Genomic DNA, 19,675 nt, shown 5'->3' on the forward strand with positions numbered 1-19,675 from the left:
TCTGTACTGTTTTTGCAATTTCCTTTTAATCTATGATTATTTCAAAATCCAATGGTTTTAATAAGTGTCAATTTATGTCCATGCATTCTTTTATCTTACTGCCCCTGTATTTGTCAGGGACATGTTGTCTTAACAGATTTTGGGCTTTGTAAAGAAGGAATTGCTATTTCTGACACCACAACAACATTTTGTGGGACACCAGAGGTAAGAAATATGTCTCATTCATGTACTCATGTATAAAATGCTAAAATGAATCACAAATTGTATATATAAAATTTGAATATATAAAATTTATATATAAAATTTGTATATATAAAATTTGAAATCAGAAAAGTAGAGTAAAAATATTTTCAGCTTCCAGCCAGCTGGAAATATCTGATAATCATCCCTTCTGAACATTTAAAGTTTATTGATAGTTGATATTTTTTTAACTGTGATTTTGAGATACCACAGATAACCCAACAAAGATGAATTATGCTTACTTGTTTTTAATGTTAAAAGTTTACCTTAGATTTCTTCAAACATTTGATTACATTTCTAATTCTTAAAACAACAAAAAAATCATGAATCAGTGATGAAAATGTCCAAAAATTAATTGAGGTAATGTTGGGACAACTCTGTGAATATATTAACAGCCATTGAATTGTATACTTTAAGTGGGTGAATGGCATGGTATGTGAATATCGTAATAAAGCTGTTTTTTAAAAGAAATAAGCTAAAGCAAATATGGCAAAATGTTAACATTGCCTGTATTTGGGTGGTAGCACTACTGGTTTCTGTTATATTTTTATACTTTTTGTATGGTTAAAATATTTTATAATAAAAATTGTTTAATGGAAGAAAATAAAGCAGTGGATATGGGGGAAAAAATTACAAATCAGAATTTATTAACCAGAACATCCTATTCTCTAATCATTTTAACTAGCAGAAAATGTATCTTTCTATTTGAGACAGTAATAATAATCCTTAAAATTTATGTGAAAGCCTTGTTATTCTAACTTCACACATACATACGTTTAAAGTGTTCTAATTTTAAAATATTAATTGTGATCTTAATTGCAATTAATTAAGAGTAATTAAGATTGTGGAGTAATTGCAAATATGTTAAAAATGTGTGATAAAATAGCTCACATCAGATTTCTAATCAAGATGAGAAACTTAAAGTATCTATAAGTACAACTATACTTTGAAATGTATTTTTTCTTCCTTTTTCTCGCTAATCTAACCCTAAGTCTTGTATATATTTGTAATAATTCTATTTTGGTTTATGTATGAAGAAACATTTTTCATGGATGTATATTCATTTAATAGTTAACAAAATCTTTAAGTCCTGTAATTTTTAGAAGGGAAATAGAAGTTTTTTTGGTCATCTAAACCTAAATATGATCAGAAATTATTAAACCCTTTTTATATATGTTGCTATTTCTTTGGATCACATAAAAAAGCTTAAGAATGTATTTCCTTATATATATTTCATGTGGGAAGAGGAAATATGTATTTTGGAATCTAAAATTCAAATTCACCATTTATATGTGTGAAATGATAATGTTTAAATTTTTTACAATTTGAAATGTAAATAGCCATATAATAACTTAAGCAACTTTTCTAAATAACATGTTAAAGAATTGCTATTGTAATTATTAAATAAGAATGCAATTTATTCTTTTTTCTTTCAATAAAAAGAAAAAAATGAATTGTAATTGCCACACTAAAAATTCTTTCTTCAGGAGAATCAATTATGAATAATGGCCATAAGAATTTCTAAAATTAATTTTGAGAAACACTCCCCCCGCTCCCCCCCCAAAAAAATACCTACTTTACCTACTTAGTATTACAGTTTGTACATTTGTTGGCCTCTATTTGTCTTAACTACATCACAGTTTCTGGGGAGAAATGCTTGAATATGTGTATTTTGAAAATTACCCCAGTTGATTCTGAAGACTAGTGCCACCCAAGAACCCCTGGTATAGAATATACCCAACCCACTGAAAATCTAGATAACGTGTTTAATTTAGTGTGATATTACACCTAAAATTTATTAAATTTCTCAATTATTCCTAGATTTTGTCTTCAACTATTTATTGAGTTGCTCTAATATTTAATCTTTTTTATAGTACCTAGCACCTGAAGTAATCAGAAAACAGCCCTATGACAATACTGTAGATTGGTGGTGCCTTGGTGCTGTTCTGTATGAAATGCTGTATGGATTGGTATGTATTTCTCCTCTGTCATTATGATTCTAGTATGTTAAAAGTGATTTCGGTTTTCTCTTTCTTTCAGTAATCTCGTGGACACTTAGATAACACTAACAGAACAGTAGTAACCTGGTTAAATGAATCCAAAATCACATTAGGGATATGCACAAAAAAGAAAAACTTTTCATTTTCTTACTAATTTTTTATAAGTGTTTCTCTATCATACTAATCACTACTTCAAATGTTCTCATCCCACTACATTTTTAAGAAATAGACACCAAGTTGTAACATTAAAATTACCCACTTTCATTCAGTTTGCTCCAGTCATTCTGCCTAATTTCAAAAAGATGAAAAGAAAAAGATTTTATTTCTCAGAAGATAATAATACCTTTTGGTTTTGCCTCGTATTTTGTTTTTATAGGATTTAATAAGTATACTGGTGCTCTTCTTTTTTTTATTACTGGGAACCCTTTATTCCCTTTATCATAAACATCATGTCGTAAATATTTCATTGGAAAAAAGTGATGTGTGCTGTGTAATCAGTTTACCCAGTTTTTATTAATTAAAGACACAGTTAGCCAGAGCTTCTGATTAACAAGTCAAATTGTTTTACTACATTGAGTTAATATCATTCCAACCAAAAGCAAACAATTTTAGGCACTTTAATTAGCTTACATATCCTTGCAGGAATAATGTATGTTTTTCTTTAGGCTTTTTTAAACATTCAGAATAGTTTTTAGGTTCCCTTTATGGGCCCGTGAGTGGCCAGCAGCCTCAGGGTGGTGACCAGGCTCTCATCACCCACACTGCTGCTCCCACTAAGCTAAATCTGCCGTCTGCTGAGACTTGAGCTGGTCTTGGCTTTTTTGTTTTGCTCTGTATGTGTATGTGTGTGTGTGTGTTTCCCCTGAAAATGGGGGTGATCTCAGTGAAATTCAGTCCCTGAGGTATGTTTTAGAGCATCTTTTGTCTCATGTTGCTAACTTTGAATGATAGATTCCTAATGACAGCCAATGCTGTCTCTTCTTTGCCCTTGACCATGATCTGCTTGTTAAAAGATCTAGTTTTCTGTTTATGCTGGTGACTTAGAAGACCTGATAACCACTTTATACCTTACTTTCTTTAAGTGTTGGGTATTCGTCAGCCTGATATTTCCAAATCCTTTGTATTTCTTTAGAGGACTTTGAAAGTATAAAATATTATCATTGCATATAGAATGTAATTGATTCAAAAGGGAACATTTGAAACACACACTTCATTAAGGAAACTTATATTAACAATTTAAAAATAAAATTAGATGTTAAAAAATGAAGTTTTTCTTTCCTATACAAAAGAAAAAAATAACAAGCTTGTAACTCCCTTAACTTTAAAAATTATTTTTACTTTAAACTTGTAACTCAAAAATTAACTGGCTAATTCTCATGTTGGAGCTGTACCTCAGGTCTTTAAGCTGTGAGAGTAAAATTTTAATTCTGCAGAACACTGTCACTGCCACAGGTTAGGTCTCCATCTCCACTAGAAATCTTTTTAAATTAGTTTATTTCCAGGTCTCAAGAAGTTATTTGTTTGATCTGTGTTGAATCTCTATTTCCAGTAATTCTATCATTATGCCTAATGATGAGGTTGGTAGTGGTTTTCTTTAAAGCAGATCCTATTGCAACTTATATACAATTTACACCTCTCTGCAGGAGTTATTGAACAAACTGACCCTAATTCATTTAGTGAACATGTATTAAGCTCTATAGCATGCTGGGTTTTAAAATCTCTTCACATGGAAAGCCACACTGTAGATTTTCATACACCCAAAGAGGCCTGTGCTTTTCTGTACTTGTGCAGCCAGACTGCTCTTTGTACATCAAGGCCAAATCTAACTATTTTAACCCCATCTGTGCATAATTCAATTAGTACTAACTTTCTCCTCTCCCCCCCCCACCCCCAGCCTCCTTTTTATTGCCGAGATGTTGCTGAAATGTATGACAATATTCTTCACAAGCCCCTAAGTTTGAGGCCAGGAGTGAGCCTTACAGCCTGGTCAATTCTGGAAGAACTCCTAGAAAAAGACAGGCAAAACCGACTCGGTGCCAAAGAAGACTTCGTATGTACATCTTTCCCAGTATCGTCTTTATTAAGCTTATTTATAATTTGAAGATAAATCCTTATTTTATGTGGTATTTAATGGGATGAATGCAGCTCTTAAAGAATAGCACCATGAAAAAGAAGCATGCTTGCTCCAACAATTTTCACCAGTGTTTATATAGAACTGTACAGTGTTTAAAGCTCCTGTACAAGCATTTTTTTCATTTGATCTTCATAACAATTTGATCCTGTCCTTTTCATCCCCCATATCCAGCTTTCATACCCTATTATTTATTAGAATTTCCTACCCCCTTCTAAAAAAAATGTGTGGCATGCATTTTTTGATTGCCTAAACTTTTAGATCATTTTGTTTAACAAGAATGTAAGTGCCTTCTGACTGCATGAGGTAATACCTTTTGCTTGAACTGTCATTAAATCACTTTTTTTCCTGAGAATTTAAATGTGACACCTCCTTGAAATAATTATGGGATCTGCAGGTTTGCTTTTTTTTTTTCCTTCAAATCAGGGTAATTTAATTGCTAGTGCAGTTACCAGTGTTATGTTAGTGAATTCATGAACTACTGAGGAACATGAACTTTGAAATTTTAATGAAAATTCATTAAAATTTCTCAGGAATTTTTGGGGGCTCTTTACCAGTCTTGAACTTGAGCTGTGAATGATAAACTCGTCTGCTGCTGCTTTTCCCCTCCTGCACTCCCCAGTGCAGCAGGTAGCTCTGTCCAGTTTTCTCTCTAGCTTGGACTCCAGAGTCCATTTTTTCAGGGCAATCTTGCCAATGCTCCATACCTCCTTGTCTCTTGGTCCTTTTGTTGAATTCACTGGCAGAAATTGCAACCCTAGATGAATCCAGCTGTCACCCTTGGGCTGCTGAACAGTGCTGATGAGAGTTGCACAACTGGGAATATTGGAAGTGCTGTGAAGTCTAGTCATTAGTCTCCTCAGTGCTTCTCCAGTTTATGCTCCTACTCTGTGTATTAACTATTTTAGACCTTCTCTCCAAATTTCCAGATTCCTTTTCTTCTTCACTTTTACCAGATGTCTTGCCTTCTATTGATATTTTATAGGGAAAATAGAATCAGCAGAGCAGAACTCACACAGCTTCCTGCTGTCAGATTTGCAGACCTACATGCACCTGCCCCAATTGTTTCCTTCTTCCTAGTATAGTGGAAAAGGTCAGTTTCTGCCTTTCCTGGATCCTGACCCCTTGCAAGGAACCCTTGTGCATGCTTTTTTCTGCACAGATAACTGCTCTCTTTTGTCCTGGATCCTCCAATACTGTCTCTTTCTCCCTTCATAGCCAAGGGAATAGTTTGAAAGTTTTCGACTTGAAAACCAAGTTGGGGCTTCCCTGGTGGTGCAGTGGTTGACAGTCCGCCTGCCGATGCAGGGGACATGGGTTCGTGCCCTGGTCTGGGAAGATCCCACGTGCCGCGGAGCCTGCGCGTCCGGAGCCTGTGCTCCGCAACAGGAGAGGCCACAACAGTGAGAGGCCCGCGTACCGCAAAAAAAAGAAAAAGAAAAAACCAAGTTGAAAGGTTCTATATTCATTCTTCCTTTTCCAATCTCTTCTCATTTCTCAGTCTACCCCACAACAGCTACTAGGATTGTCGAGTACTTCTGTTCCTCAGATTGCATTCTCAGCAGCATTTCAACTTCCAGCCCTCTCCTGGGCTTCTGCAGGAGCACACACTCCTCTCGTGCTTTCCTCTATATTTCTGAGCCCTCCTCCAGAATCTCTTCTGTAAGCTCCTCCTCTTCACCCTGACTTTTAAGTGTTGCAGTTCTTTATGGTTGGCCCCAGACCCTTGTTTCTTCTGTTGCTCTCTCCCTGGACAATCTCAGTTGTCCCTATGGTTTTGCTTGTGTCTTCATCTGACATTTATATCTTCAGTCTAGACCCCTCTCTAGTGAGCTCTAACTCAAAGAGTACCTGCCTGTTCAACACCACCACGTGGATTCTGGAGAGTTCAGCATGTTCGTAATTGAACCCTTGCTGTCTTCCTTCTGTGCTCTTCGGGCCAGAAGTCTGAGAGTCATTCCTGACTCTTCTCTCTTCCTTTCTTCCGTATTCAACAAACAGCCAGAACCTAGTATATTTGCCTCCTAGATCTTTCCCGTATCCAGACACCTCTCTCTGCTCCCACTGCTACCACTCTTTTCCTCGCATTGTCATCTTCTGTTTGGCCACGATAGTAGGTGTTTTCCTTTTTCTCATCATGACTCCCCAGTCCATTCTCCCATTAGTCAGAGTCATCTTAAAAAGCAAACAAACAAAAAAAACCCCACATTTGTGACATTACCCTTCCTAAAACTCCTTGATGGAGTCCCATGACCCTAGAATAAAATCCAAAATTCCTAGCATAGACCCAGTGTGATGAGCCCATTTACCTCTTGAGATCCTCTTTGTGTGACAATCCCAATCCTTTCCTATACCGCAGCCATATGGGGCTCTCATTTTCTTGACCAAACTAAGCTCTTTGCTGCCTCAGGCCCTTTGTATTCTGCTTGGAATGTTCTCCCCTCATTCTTTTTTGTCTCCCTACTTCTTACTTATCTTCCAGAACTCTGGTCAGATACCACTTTCTCTGAGAAGCCTTTTTAAACCCATCAAACTAGGTTGGATCCTACTTTTTATACACTCTCATGCCTCCTTGTAGGAAGAAAAGCTAGCATCAATACTGTGCCGACTTTTGACAGTAGCAGCCCAGAGTGGAATCATTTTTGGTAGTAGAGCTTGTCACCTTGATTTTACCCCTGCTCCACTGTGTAAAAAACTCTCATTTAACATCTTTACCTCCCCTTTCAGTAATAATAATTCTTTGTACCTATGTAGTGCTTTATTCTTTTCCATATTTTCCAATGATTCTTGAAGCAACCTATGAAACATCTAGGGCAGAAATGTTAACCCCACTGTACCTGTGAGGAAACAATGACTGTGAAGAGGATGTAACTTAAATCCGTCATTCTGAGTAACTCTCCCATGTCTGCTCTGGGAGTCTTTTCTCTACACCATTTGGCCAAATTGAATAAGATAAACATGTACCTAAAAAGAACTTTTTTTTTGCGGTACACAGGCCTCTCACTGTTGTGACCTCTCAGTTGCGGAGCACAGGCTCCGGACGTGCAGGCTAAGCGGCCATGGCTCACGGGCCCAGCCGTTCCGCGGCATGTGGGATCTTCCAGGACCGGGACACAAACCCGTGTCCCCTGCATCGGCAGGTGGACTCTCAACCCCTGTGCCACCAGGGAAGCCCCTAAAAAGAGCTTCTGAGGGACAAAGTAGAAATGGTTCGGTTTCATAAAATTCTTCAGTGCGTACTTAATATATTCTTCAGCATTAGTAAAAAATCTGTTTCTTTACTATTCTAGCTTGAAATTCAGAATCATCCTTTTTTTGAATCACTCAGCTGGACTGATCTTGTACAAAAGAAGATTCCACCACCGTTTAATCCTAATGTGGTATGTTTACATCCAAATCTTTCTTTCTAAAATAGTGAAATATAGAACTGTAGCTCATCGTAATTGTAGCAATAGATCTCAAAATCTAACCTGAATCAAATTGAATCAGTACCTAGTACTTATGAAACATGTCACTCAGGATGTCTAGTACAACTGATAACTTCAAGATGACCCATAAGATTATAGTTACATTAGATTGATCAGAATATCTTCCAGAAAAGTAATTGTAAAGTGCTTCTTAAGAGCATGTGTAAGAAAGCCCAACAGGTTTAAAAAAATGCAAATTAAAGTAACTGTGAGGCATCATTTTCATACCTATAAACCAACAGACATTTTAAGTAACACTAACGCACAATTTCTTTCTAGATTGATATAAAAAAAGTCAAATAATGTTTGACTTGTTAAATCTGATGGAAACATTTTACTTAAAGGATTAACAATGTTGAAATGTTTGGAAATAAATATATAATGGTAGGGAGATTATTAATCATCAGAAGGCCAATAATGATGTTACTAATGATAGCTTCCTATATGTAGGTGTATATAATTTTTATGCATTACAACATGTAAATTATGCCTCAAATAAGCTACCAAGTTACTGCTATTACTATTCTTATTATACATGTTTTATAAATGAAGAAATGAAAACTCAGAGATGTCACGTAGCTGGTTAAAAGTAGCAGACCTGAGATTCAGATCTGTGTCTGATCCCAAAGTCATTATTTTTTCTGTGCTTTCTTACTCTCTATTTCCTTTTCTTGTTAAGTAAATGATAATAATGATAATAAATATAAAATGAATAGATGCTTGGAAAATCCTTATAATGTTAAATGAAAACATGGTAATTATCATTTTTGTGACATAAGATTACAGCAGTAAAAGTAACAGGTAAGGATGGGAAGAGAATATAAATCAAGACTGATTTGAGATTACACGATCATAGCTGAATTTGTTTTTCTTTTATTTAAAATTTTTTGGTGTTGCTGTGAAGCTCGTGAAACACTTTTTTTTAGAAAATTAGAACAGGATAAGAAAATCACTTCGGGAAAGTATTATTTAGTGTACTCAGATTTCATTCAAGGTCAGTTTCAGTACATTGCTGATAGCTGGTATTAATTAATAGATGTGATATTGTACACTATAAATGTAACGATATTTGTAGACTGATTTATTTCATGTAGCTCATCCAGAAGTGTCTGTTTCAGAACTGACTCCATTGGCAATAATTTCTGTCCTCATTTCTAGAATTTGCAGTAGGAACCCAGGACCTTTAAGAATTATTGAATTTTCTCCTTTATATTGAAAGTCTTACTGAGTTTAGTTATCCTCAAATGAACGTGTCATCAGGCTCATTAAAGCATTAGGGACCCTGTCTAAGCAACACTGAAAATGGAAACAGTGTTGACTTCAGAGGAGTCAGGCACCTCCACGTTTGGATCCCTGCTGGTCTACAAATAATTAAACTTTTTAAAGCAAGACCTGCAACAGAGAAGCTGTAAGAGGAAAAAAGTGATAAATTTGACCACATAAAATTTAGAAATGTCTGCATGAAAAAAACACTGCAAAGAAGAAACTGGGAGAAATTTCCCTAACACATAAAGCATTCTTATAAGTCATTGAGAAGAAAGACCACGACCAGTAGAAACATGGACAAAAGACACAAAATATTCAATTACAGAAAAATAAATGCAGATGGTTTTTTAAATATATTAAAAGATGTTCTAACTCACCGACATTTAAGGAATGCAAGATAAAACCCTAACGTGTTGCCATTTCTCATGTAACAAACAAAGATCAAAAAATAGCTTCTATGCTGCCCTCAGTACTTGTACCCTTCTACTTAAGCCTGGCAGCTATCCTACGAAATAGTACCGTTATTTTCCACGTAATACAGATGAGTTAACTTAGGCACGGAAAGGGTTAAATAACTTGCCGGAAGTTTAAAGTTAAAATTGCAGACCTACAATTCGAGCTCAGGTGCTTTAAGGAAGACACAGTCTTCTCTCACTCTTAACGTAAGTTGTACAGTTTTATCCCTCTCAGTACTGGCCAGGAGCCATCAGGACGTTCACAGAATGTTTATAAAGTCCAGTGAAGGAACATTTTTCATCATTTATTGAGCACCTTCTACGTGTCAAATTTTGGGAATTTTATGTATTAACGCATCCAGTCCTCACAGTAAACTTAACAGGTAGATGGCAGTATTCTTATTTTACAGAAGAGGAAACAAGCTCACAGAGATAGGGTAGTTTATATAAAGAATTACAGCTAACAAATTTCACAGCCAGAATTCAAACCTTAGTCTTGTTCCAGTGCCCTTGCTTCTAAGGTTATAAATGAGAATTTGATGACTTTTTTTTTTTTTGGCTGCGTTGGATCTTCGTTGCTGTGCACAGGCTTTCTCTAGTTGCAGCGAGCGGGGGCTGCTCTTCATTGCGTTGCACGGGCTTCTCATTGCAGTGGCTTCTCTTGTTGCAGAGCACGGGCTCTAGGCATGCAGGCTTCAGTAGTTGTGGCACACGGGCTTCAGTAGTTGTGGCACGTGGGCCCTAGAGTGCACAGGCTTCAGTAGTTGTGCTGTTTGGGCTCAGTAGTTGCAGCACATGGGCTCTAGGGTGCTCAGGCTTTCAGTAGTTGTGGCACACGGGCTTAGTTGCTCCGCAGTATGTAGAATCTTCCCAGAGCAGGGATCAAACCTGCGTCCCTTGCATTGGCAGGCGGATTCTTAACCACTGCGCCACCAGGGAAGTCCTGATGACTTTTTTATATATACATGAGTATAATTTCTAGCATTCTTTCTCCTCTGTTGGGGAATTTCTCATATGGAAGAATCTAGCGTCCCGAATTTCCCTGGTCTCTGCTCTGCTGTTTGTAGACCACCAGGCTAACTGTGTCCTTGGTTTATATATGTGCTCTGAACCTGTTTACCTCGGTTAGACTTGATGACTTGAACATTTTAAGGATTCCCTTCCTCTTAGAATAGAGATAACCTAGAGCTTCAGAGATGGGCTTTAAGAGTAAATCACCTGAATCTGTATCCCAGTTTTAATCTGTAAATAAATTGGAAGAGGAGAGTCCATTAGCTTGTATCAGATTCGTGAAGGAAGATTGACCGCTACCTTCAAGCCTAAGTAGCCACTATGCTTCATTTCCCAGGTTCCAGTCCCTTTAGGTCTCTAGAGCTAAGGGTGTCACAGCCGAATGCTCAGTGAATGACCTCTGTAGCACAAGAGTCACCTTTCATAATTTTACTTACTGTCCCTTCATTTCTTCATCAAAGGCTTCAGCCTCCCCAGAATTGAGAAACTGGATGGTCAGGCATTTTATGGAAGTGGAGATGCAAAATTTTCTCCTGAAAACCTCCGTGAGCCCCTTTTCTAAATTTAGAGGTGGTGATGGGTAGAGAGAAAGTGGGTCAGTTGCCGGAACCAAGATTCAAATTAACATAGGCGAGGACCCTGTCACGCTAGCCTTCCTCACCCTTATCTTTCCTCCCCCCGCAACAACGAGAACCCTAACTGTAAGAAGGACCTGAATAATGAGAGTCAGGAAGGGTCCTCACCTTTATCTTTCCTCCCCCCACCCCCAACAACGAGAACCCTAACTGTAAGAAGGACCTGAATAATGAGAGTCAGGAAGGGAAAAGCAGGAAATGTTTCAAAGACATTGATGGAGTAGGAAGACTTGCCAGGAATAGACAAATTCATGAAGGGGCTTTAATGAGGGACTGAAGTAAGGGGAAGAAAGGTAAGGTAAGGTAAGGTAAGGTGAGTAATAGTATGCTTTTTGACGTTTTAGGCAGGACCAGATGATATCAGGAACTTTGATGCAGCGTTTACAGAAGAAACAGTTCCATATTCCGTGTGTGTGTCTTCTGACTATTCCATAGTGAACGCCAGCGTACTGGAGGCCGACGACGCCTTTGTTGGTTTCTCTTACGCACCTCCTTCAGAAGACTTATTTTTGTGAGCAGTCTGCCATCAAGAACCCATTGAGCAAATATAAGCCTACAGATGACATGGAAACTCCTGTTTGTGTGAATATATTCAAATATGTTTAACTAGTGCCTCATTTTTACATGTAATGTTAAAAACTATGAAAAATGTATTTTCTGCTGTATGTGAGAAAATAGGGCATTTCAGAGAACTAAGTTTTGAATTAAAATTTGTATTCTTGTTTATTAAGCTTATTTTTAAACAGAAATTTTAAAAGCTACTGTTCTTAGCATTAACCTATTTTTAAAGAAAACTTTTTTGCTAATGACTGTTTCTTTTTCCCTCTAGGTTTATGCTAACATCTACCCAAGATAGACTGTTTTTTAACAGTCTGTTTCAGTTCAGTTAACATACATTAATGCCTTCGTAGCTCTCTGAGTTCTCAGATCACAACTATGCAATTGGTACATGGTTGTTTAAGAAGAAACCATATCTTTCCATAATGAATCACTGTTTGACATTATCATTTCTTGGTAGGATTAAAATATAAAAGCATAGTTAACTCATTGGCTGCTAGCTAACACTTTGAGTAACTGTCCATTCTGCAGATCAAATTAAGAAGTAACAAAAGGAAATCCTATGCTTTTGAAATACCAGTTCAAATTTATGAATTATTTTTCCTCTGGAGGAAAAGTAAAAGTTTAATAGAAATTTAGAAATTTTAAGTATTCCCAAAGCTCTGAAGGGAAATAAATTACTGCTGGATTTTGTTTTTTAAGGCGGTGCCAAAAGCGAATATCTCTGTGTCATGTATTTATATTACCAATACATTTTATTTATGTTCTTTTTGGTCTTTTGAATATTTAATATATTGTTAAGTAGGTCGAAATCTTGATATTTGTTTTTGCAAATAGCTATTCAAAACTGTCTTCCTAATTGGTTGATAAGTAAAAAATATTGCACTGTCTAGAGTATTTACCTAATTGGGAACTAAAAAGTGGAATAGCAAATTATGGGTCAGTATAAATGTATACAGTTTTACTACAATGTAACAAAAGTTAAAAATAATTTAGGCAGATGCATAGTCCGTATCTTATGTATCTTAGAAAAAGTACAGGAAGCTGACCTTAAAATCATACTAAAAACCAACTAACTTGTATACTTGTAATTGTAAAAAAGAATATCTACAGAAAAACTAAAACTCATGCTTACCTTGGGATTCTGATTCTTAGAGATTTTTCAGGTCTTGTAGGAAACTGTGAAAGAGTTTAGTGACGCAGTTTTGATGCTTCAGGAACAAGCATACTTTCCATGTATTTTCTCTTGAGAAAGAAATTACAAAAACTTTTCACACGAATACCCTTTAGCGTAAAATTGTTCAGCAGAAGGCAGGGAGGCAGAGTGTACTTTTGTTAGATTAGTAATGTTTGCATCCAATACACTGAATCTTCCTTTAGAGGTAAGACTTTAATAGCGACCCTGTAAATATTTGGTTTATTTGGCACTACTGTAAGTTCTGCTTTTATACAAAGCTCTTTGCTTATTATAAAACAAAAACTGTAGTTTCTTGTATGATTTTTTTTTACTCAGCTGTTCCTTAATTAAACTGCCAAAAATTAAAGTGCAATATTGTATATTTTTAAGAACAAATTTTAAATAGAATATTGATGTTTCTCAGATCACAGGAAATACAAATCTTATATAGTATAATAAAAACTAGCAAAAAGATTAATGATCATCTAATGCCTGCCATTATTTTTTCTTGTTTATTTTTTATTTTTAAAAATTTATTTATTTTTGGCTGCGTTGGGTCTTTGTTGCTGCGCGCGGGCTTTCTGTAGTTCCAGTGAGTGGAGGCTACTCTTTGTTGTGGTGCACGGGCTTCTCATTGTGGTGGCTTCTCTTGTTGTGGAGCATGGGCTCCAGGCACGCGGGCTTCAGTAGTTGTGGCTCGTGGGCTCTAGAGTGCAGGCTCAGTTGTGGCGCACAGGCTTAGTTGCTCCACAGCATGTGGGATCTTCCCAGACCAGGGCTCGAACCCGTGTCCTCTGCATTGGCAGGCGGATTCTTAACCACTGCGCTACCAGGGAAGTCCCCCTGCCATTATTTTAAATTAAAATTGGTGATGCTTACAGTAGTCATTACAAACTAATTATTCGTATATGTAAGGGAGAGAAGTATAAAATTTTAACTAAATATCTGGGTATACATAGAAATTTCTAGATTATCATAGGCTGACATGTTTAATATTCAGGGAACAAAATCTCTTCCAAGTTTCAAGTTTATTTTTTTTCTCAGAGCATGCTGAGTCTTTTAGAAAAAGGTCTGCCCTTTGAATAGTTGAACCATTTCATGGTTATTGCCAAAATAAACTCAAAGATCTAAATGAAGAAGCCCTGACATTCTTCATGTTACACATACCTCTTATTGCCTATGGTACAGTGTAGGGCTTCCCAACCATTGTCATGTCACAGCACACAGTGAAAATTACAAAATTTGGCACACCTGGGGAGAGGTGCCAGCTGATGTAGGTGCTGGCAGCAGGTGCTCTGCTCAAAAGTTTTTATGCCAAAATAATTTTTCAACTTATGAGCCAACAAACACTGTTGGGATATAATTTCAGCAAATGTTTTAAAAGTGATTTAAATATTTGAAATATTTATTACTATAAAATTTTATCACTGTAAAAATTTACCTTTACCAATATCTTTTGGCATACCTGAAACTTTTATAGTGATTATCCATAGGCATAATATTACAGACCTTTACACAGATATTTTATGACTCATTCTTTTGTACATCACATACTGTATGAAAAGTGGGAGTGGTATGTGGGAACATTTTTAGTAGTGCTGGCATAATTTTCAATAAAGTGTGTTAAAATTGATAACTTATTTCCTCATGTATGTAGTTTGGAAGTTAGCTCTGTTTTTGAAGTGGGATTTTCTGCCACTTGCCTCTAACAGCACTTTCTACTTTTGTTGGTTTTTACAGATTATTCTATATCCCAAGGAGATTGTTCATTTATATGAAACCCCAGAGTGTACATGGATGAGTTTCAAGTGGCATGAGTACCTTGAAAAGATACACCAAGTTTTGTGTGTAAATAAAATCGACTTGGGGCAGGGAGTGCTGCATAGCTTTGTTTAGATGATCAAAAGGATTTACTGCTATAAAAAGACTGGGTTTCTTCTCTGCCACTTTTGTTCCCCTTCACTCACCTAATATTAAGAGGATTTGCTCTCTAATTTCCCTGAAAGCATTCCAATTGGAGATTTATATCACTTATTTAGCATTTTTGGTGCAATTTTATATAATCACCCATTTGTAATTCTTTAAACATATTCCTTAAAGGGACCCCCCTACAGAAAAGTATTTCTTATTTCACTATTTCTTTGCATTATGCCCATTTTTACAGAGGTACTTAAGTCAGAAAGAAATATAGCTGTCTCAAAATGGTAACTTTTTGATAATTTACCCAAAATCAAGATAGTAGAGAATAGTTTAAAGCAATATTATACAAAGAAAAAAAGCAAATATAGAAGTATAAATTCAGAGTGGTATTTATAGCAATGAAGTAGCCAATCAAAGGATCCTACAAATAAGTTATTTTTACATATTGTACTGAAAATGATGGATCACCATATGACTCTTATGGGAATAGTGTAAAACAAAGAATTACATTACTCTACATAACCCTGCTTACTGTAACAACCATGCCCATTTGGTGTTTTTACTAATCTTGTGTTTAAGTGCAACTGAAGTTTTTGCTGTAAATTCTCTTGCAGGAATATATCTCAGATTCATCCTTTTTTTCTAATAAAATTTCAGTATTTCCACCTTATTAGGGAACAGAGAGCTCCACTCAATTTTAGTTAAATCTTTGTGGGGAAGTCAACAATGAGTTGTCAATATTCAAATTAGTTTTATTAGTTAACTCTTGGAATCCAGAAGGCTTATATACAGTAAAACAGACCCACTCAAGGTCAAATTTGATCTCAGTGTGTTGCAGTTTTGGTTCTTTCCAGGTAGTAGTTGATATAGCCTTGCTGTGTTGAATTTTTCTCTTATGCCTCAATGACAGCTTACTTTGTTAATGATTCATTGATGCTGCACACTGACACTTCTGTAATTTATTTCAGTAAGATAGCCCCTAGTGATGTGCTTCAATTAGATATCAGAAGCAAAGCTTTGTGTTTTGTCAAAACTCTTATGACTTTAACACTTGAGTGCTGTGCACTTTGCTGTATATACAGCAAATTAAACCTCAAAGAAAAATATTAAAAGGGAAAATAAAGTCAGTTACATGTAAGACAAAAATAAAAGTTAAATCATAATCCTGTCATCTTAAGTATTTTAGCCATTGTACCACATGACAGAGAAGAGAATCAGGAATTTGGTCCAAAGGAAAAGTTAGAGTGGGGAAGAGGTAGAAATAGCATAACCCAAGCAATGCAAGTACACAAGAATGCATGACAGGGACTTCTGTTTTCCAGCTTCACATGGAAGGAGCTTAGAAGTTGCCAGTAAAAAAAGCTGAACAAACGTCAACAACCTTTCTTGGATACAGATGACAGTGGACGACACAGGACAGACTGCTGCCCCCAAGACTGGAGAGACCGACGGGCAAATACAGGGATCTGTGGCTTTACTGGAACAGAGGCAGCCACCACAGGAGCCAGTGCAGGGGTAGGAAGACCTGAGCTGTGTTGACAAATTGCTGGGGACTAAGTGCGCACAACTTTGAGACTTCAGAAGTCCAGGAGAACCTAGTCACAGGGATCCCCACAATTTTATGAGATTTACCTCCTGGGGCTCAACCAACTTCTCACAAATATTAAAGAAAAATTCCTTTGTGCTTCCAGCAGGAGGAGGGAAAATGAACCATTTTCAAATATGCCAGAGCACTGTGTTCTTAACAAGTCCTGCCCTCAGGAGAAACTAGTTAATCAGAGCCCGACCGGCAGGGTTTTATCAGAGCCTAACTGAGGTGGGGGAAAGGAAATACCCAACTCCAGTTCGTTCTAGCCATCCTAACCCACCTAATACAGGGGTGGGGGGGAGAAGAAGAAAACTGAGAAAGACACTCAGTTTGTGGGACAACTACAAAAGATGTAATATACATGTAATGAGAATACCAGAAGGAGAGAGAGAGAAAAAAGAACAGAAGAAATATTTGAAGTAATAATGACAGAATTTCTCCAAATTTCAGACACCAAACCCCAGATCCAGGAAGCTCAGAGAACACCAAGCAAGATAAATGCAAAGACAACAAAACAAAACAAAACTATAGCTAGGCATACATTCTCAAACTACAGAAAATCAGAGACAAAAAATCCTGAAAGAGGCCAGAGGAAACAAAGATATGAATTACATCTGACTTCTCAGAAACCATGCAAGCAAGAAGAGAGTGGACTGAAATATTTACAGTGTTGAGAGAGAGAGAAAAAAAAACCCCACCAACTTGGTGAAGGAGAAATAAAGACTTTCTCAGACAAACAAAAATTGAGGTAATTTGTTGCCAGTAGACCTGCCTTCCAAGAGAGTTTAAAAGTTCTTTAGAGAGAAGGAAAATAATATAATTCAGAAACTCAGATCTACATAAAGAAAGGAAGAAGGAATCCAAGAAGAAGTAAGTGAAGGTAATATAAAAACTTATTTTTTCTTATTCTTAATTGATCTAAGAACTGAAATAATAACAATGTATTTGATTATGTATGCTTACATATATATCATATAAATATGCTTGCTTATGCTTTTACGTAAGTAAAACAAATGACCATGATACAAGGAATGAGGAAGAGGAAGTAAGATTATTTTGTTATTATAAGGTATTCACACTAAGGTACTTCACTATACTATGAAGCAGTGTCGTTTGAAAGTGGGCCTTGACTAGTTGTAAATGTATATTTACAGTCTAGGACAATCAATTTGAAAAAGGAGAAAAAAAATAACTGACAGCTGAGAAAGGAGAGAAAATGGAATGAATTAAAATCACAAAAGGCAGAAAAAGAAGAGGACAAAAATAAGAATGAGTAAAAAGGCAATAAATGGAAAGCAGTAACAAATATGGTAGATATTAATCCAACTATATCAATAATCAATAATAATATCTGAACATCAGTGGTCTAAATGCACCAATTAAAAGACAGATTTTTCAGAGTGGATCAAAAAACAAGCCCCAACGACATGTTGTTGTCTATAAGAAATCCACTTTAAATATAAAGACATACAGATTAAAAGTAAATGGATGGAGAAAATAATATAGCATGCTTATATTAATCAAAAGAAAGGAGGAGTAACTATATTGATTTCAGACAGAGTAGACTTCAGTGAAAGGAAGGTTATCAGGAATGAAGAAGGACATTAGGGACTTCCTTGGTGGTCCAGTGGTTAAGACTCTGCACCCCCAATGCAGGAGGCCCAGGTTCGATCCCTGGTCAGGGAACTAGATCCCGCATGCCACAGCAAAGATCCCGCATGCCACAGCAAAGATCCCACATGTTGCAACTAAGACCTGGCACAGATAGATAAAACAAACATAATGATAAAGGAGTCAATTCTCCAAGACATAACTATCTTTAATATGTATGCACCTAACAACAGGGTATATAAAGCTACGTTAGGCATGCTTCAACACCCGTCTCTCAGAAATGGACAGATCCAGCAGGCAGAAAATCAGCGAGGACCTAGTTGAACTCAACAACACCATCAATCAACTGGATAGAAGTGACTTCTGTAGACTGCTTCATCCAAAAACAGCAGATAACACATTCTTCTCAAGTTCACATGGAACACTCACCAAGATAGATCAAATTCTGGGCCATAAAAAACACAGTTTACCAAATTTAAAAGTGTAGAAATCATATAATGTCTGCTCTAAAACCACAATGGAATTAAACTAGAAATCAATAACAAAAAATAACTGGAAAGTCCCAGTTATATACATGAAGATTAAACAACATACTTAAAAATAATACATGGATCAAAGAAATAACAAGAGAAATTTTAAAATGCTTTGAACTAAATGAATGAAAACAAAATTTGTGGATACAAAGAAAGTAGTGCTTAGAGGGAGATTTATAGCATTGAATGCATATATTAGAAAGGAAGAAAGATCTAAAATCAGTAAGTTTCTACCGTAGGAAACTAGAAAAAGAAGGGAAGGCAGAGGGAACTCTGTAACTTTTACTCAGTTTTGCTGTGAACCTAAAAACTGCTCTAAAAAAATTAAAAGCATGAGAGCAGGTCCTGTGTAGCTGCTGAAAAAGAAAAATGGGAGAGGGGATGAGAATGGAAAGGGAAAGGACTTTGATTTGCATAAAGCAGTCCTCTTCCACACCACCACCCCCAAGTTAAAAAATTAAAGTGAACCTATCACTTATGAAGTATTCATCTTTATGAATCTGCCTAACAAATGCCCTATATGAGTGTACCTAAAAATAACTGTTGCTTCTTGCATAAGTTACTAGTTTTACACATGGGATATCTACTTTAAAATTTAAAATTTTAACCTATTGGGGGGGCTTCTAATTCTCAACCTGCCACTGAAAATTTGTGATGTTCAGTGATATTCTGTAATAATAAAATGCTGAGTATTTACAGCAGTGTATCAATAAGTTTTGGTTAATCAGTTAACCATAACAATTCATTTCCATGCCAAAGTAATAATGGAGTTTTAAATCAACCAAGTCCAGTAGAATCTTCTAATAGGTTTTTATGTTTTTAATAATACTTTAAAATATGTTAGACATAAGAAAAGCACTTAAATTTTTTTTTGCACTTAAATTTTTAAGTATTCAGTCCACTACTGCACATTGCAAACTCTCTGAAAATGATAGTGATATCTAGAATCAAAATTTCAGTGCTTCTTATTTGACTGGTAGGGGAGAAAAGAGAAGACTCCTCAGGGTTTCCAAGGAGGACTGGAGCAGCTGCTTTCCTTATTAAAAACAGATTGGCGGGACTTCCCTTGTGGAGCAGTGGTTA

General features: G+C 36.2%; 2 protein-coding genes across 7 annotated transcripts in view; both read left to right on the forward strand.

The window, feature by feature from the left end:
- Window positions 1-13,424, forward strand: part of SGK3 (serum/glucocorticoid regulated kinase family member 3) — a 66,147-nt gene extending 52,723 nt beyond the window's left edge. For all 6 annotated transcript variants that reach the window (XM_033437567.2, XM_033437565.2, XM_033437569.2 and 3 more), the window contains 5 exons: window positions 118-204; window positions 2,115-2,210; window positions 4,135-4,290; window positions 7,662-7,751; window positions 11,550-13,424. In XM_033437567.2, coding sequence (XP_033293458.1) covers window positions 118-204; window positions 2,115-2,210; window positions 4,135-4,290; window positions 7,662-7,751; window positions 11,550-11,720 — 600 coding nt within the window. In that variant the 3' untranslated portion in view covers window positions 11,721-13,424. The remainder of the gene's footprint in view (window positions 1-117; window positions 205-2,114; window positions 2,211-4,134; window positions 4,291-7,661; window positions 7,752-11,549) is intronic.
- Window positions 13,425-15,594: 2,170 nt separating this feature from the next.
- The window catches only part of MCMDC2 (minichromosome maintenance domain containing 2), a 47,666-nt gene continuing 43,585 nt past the window's right edge, over window positions 15,595-19,675 (forward strand). Inside the window, exons 1-2 of the mRNA XM_049700438.1 lie at window positions 15,595-16,375; window positions 16,899-17,328. The gene's annotated coding sequence lies outside the window, so the exon portion shown is untranslated. The remainder of the gene's footprint in view (window positions 16,376-16,898; window positions 17,329-19,675) is intronic.

Source organism: Orcinus orca, chromosome 17 (genome assembly GCF_937001465.1).
Source record: "Orcinus orca chromosome 17, mOrcOrc1.1, whole genome shotgun sequence".
NCBI classification, from domain to species: Eukaryota; Metazoa; Chordata; class Mammalia; order Artiodactyla; family Delphinidae; genus Orcinus; species Orcinus orca.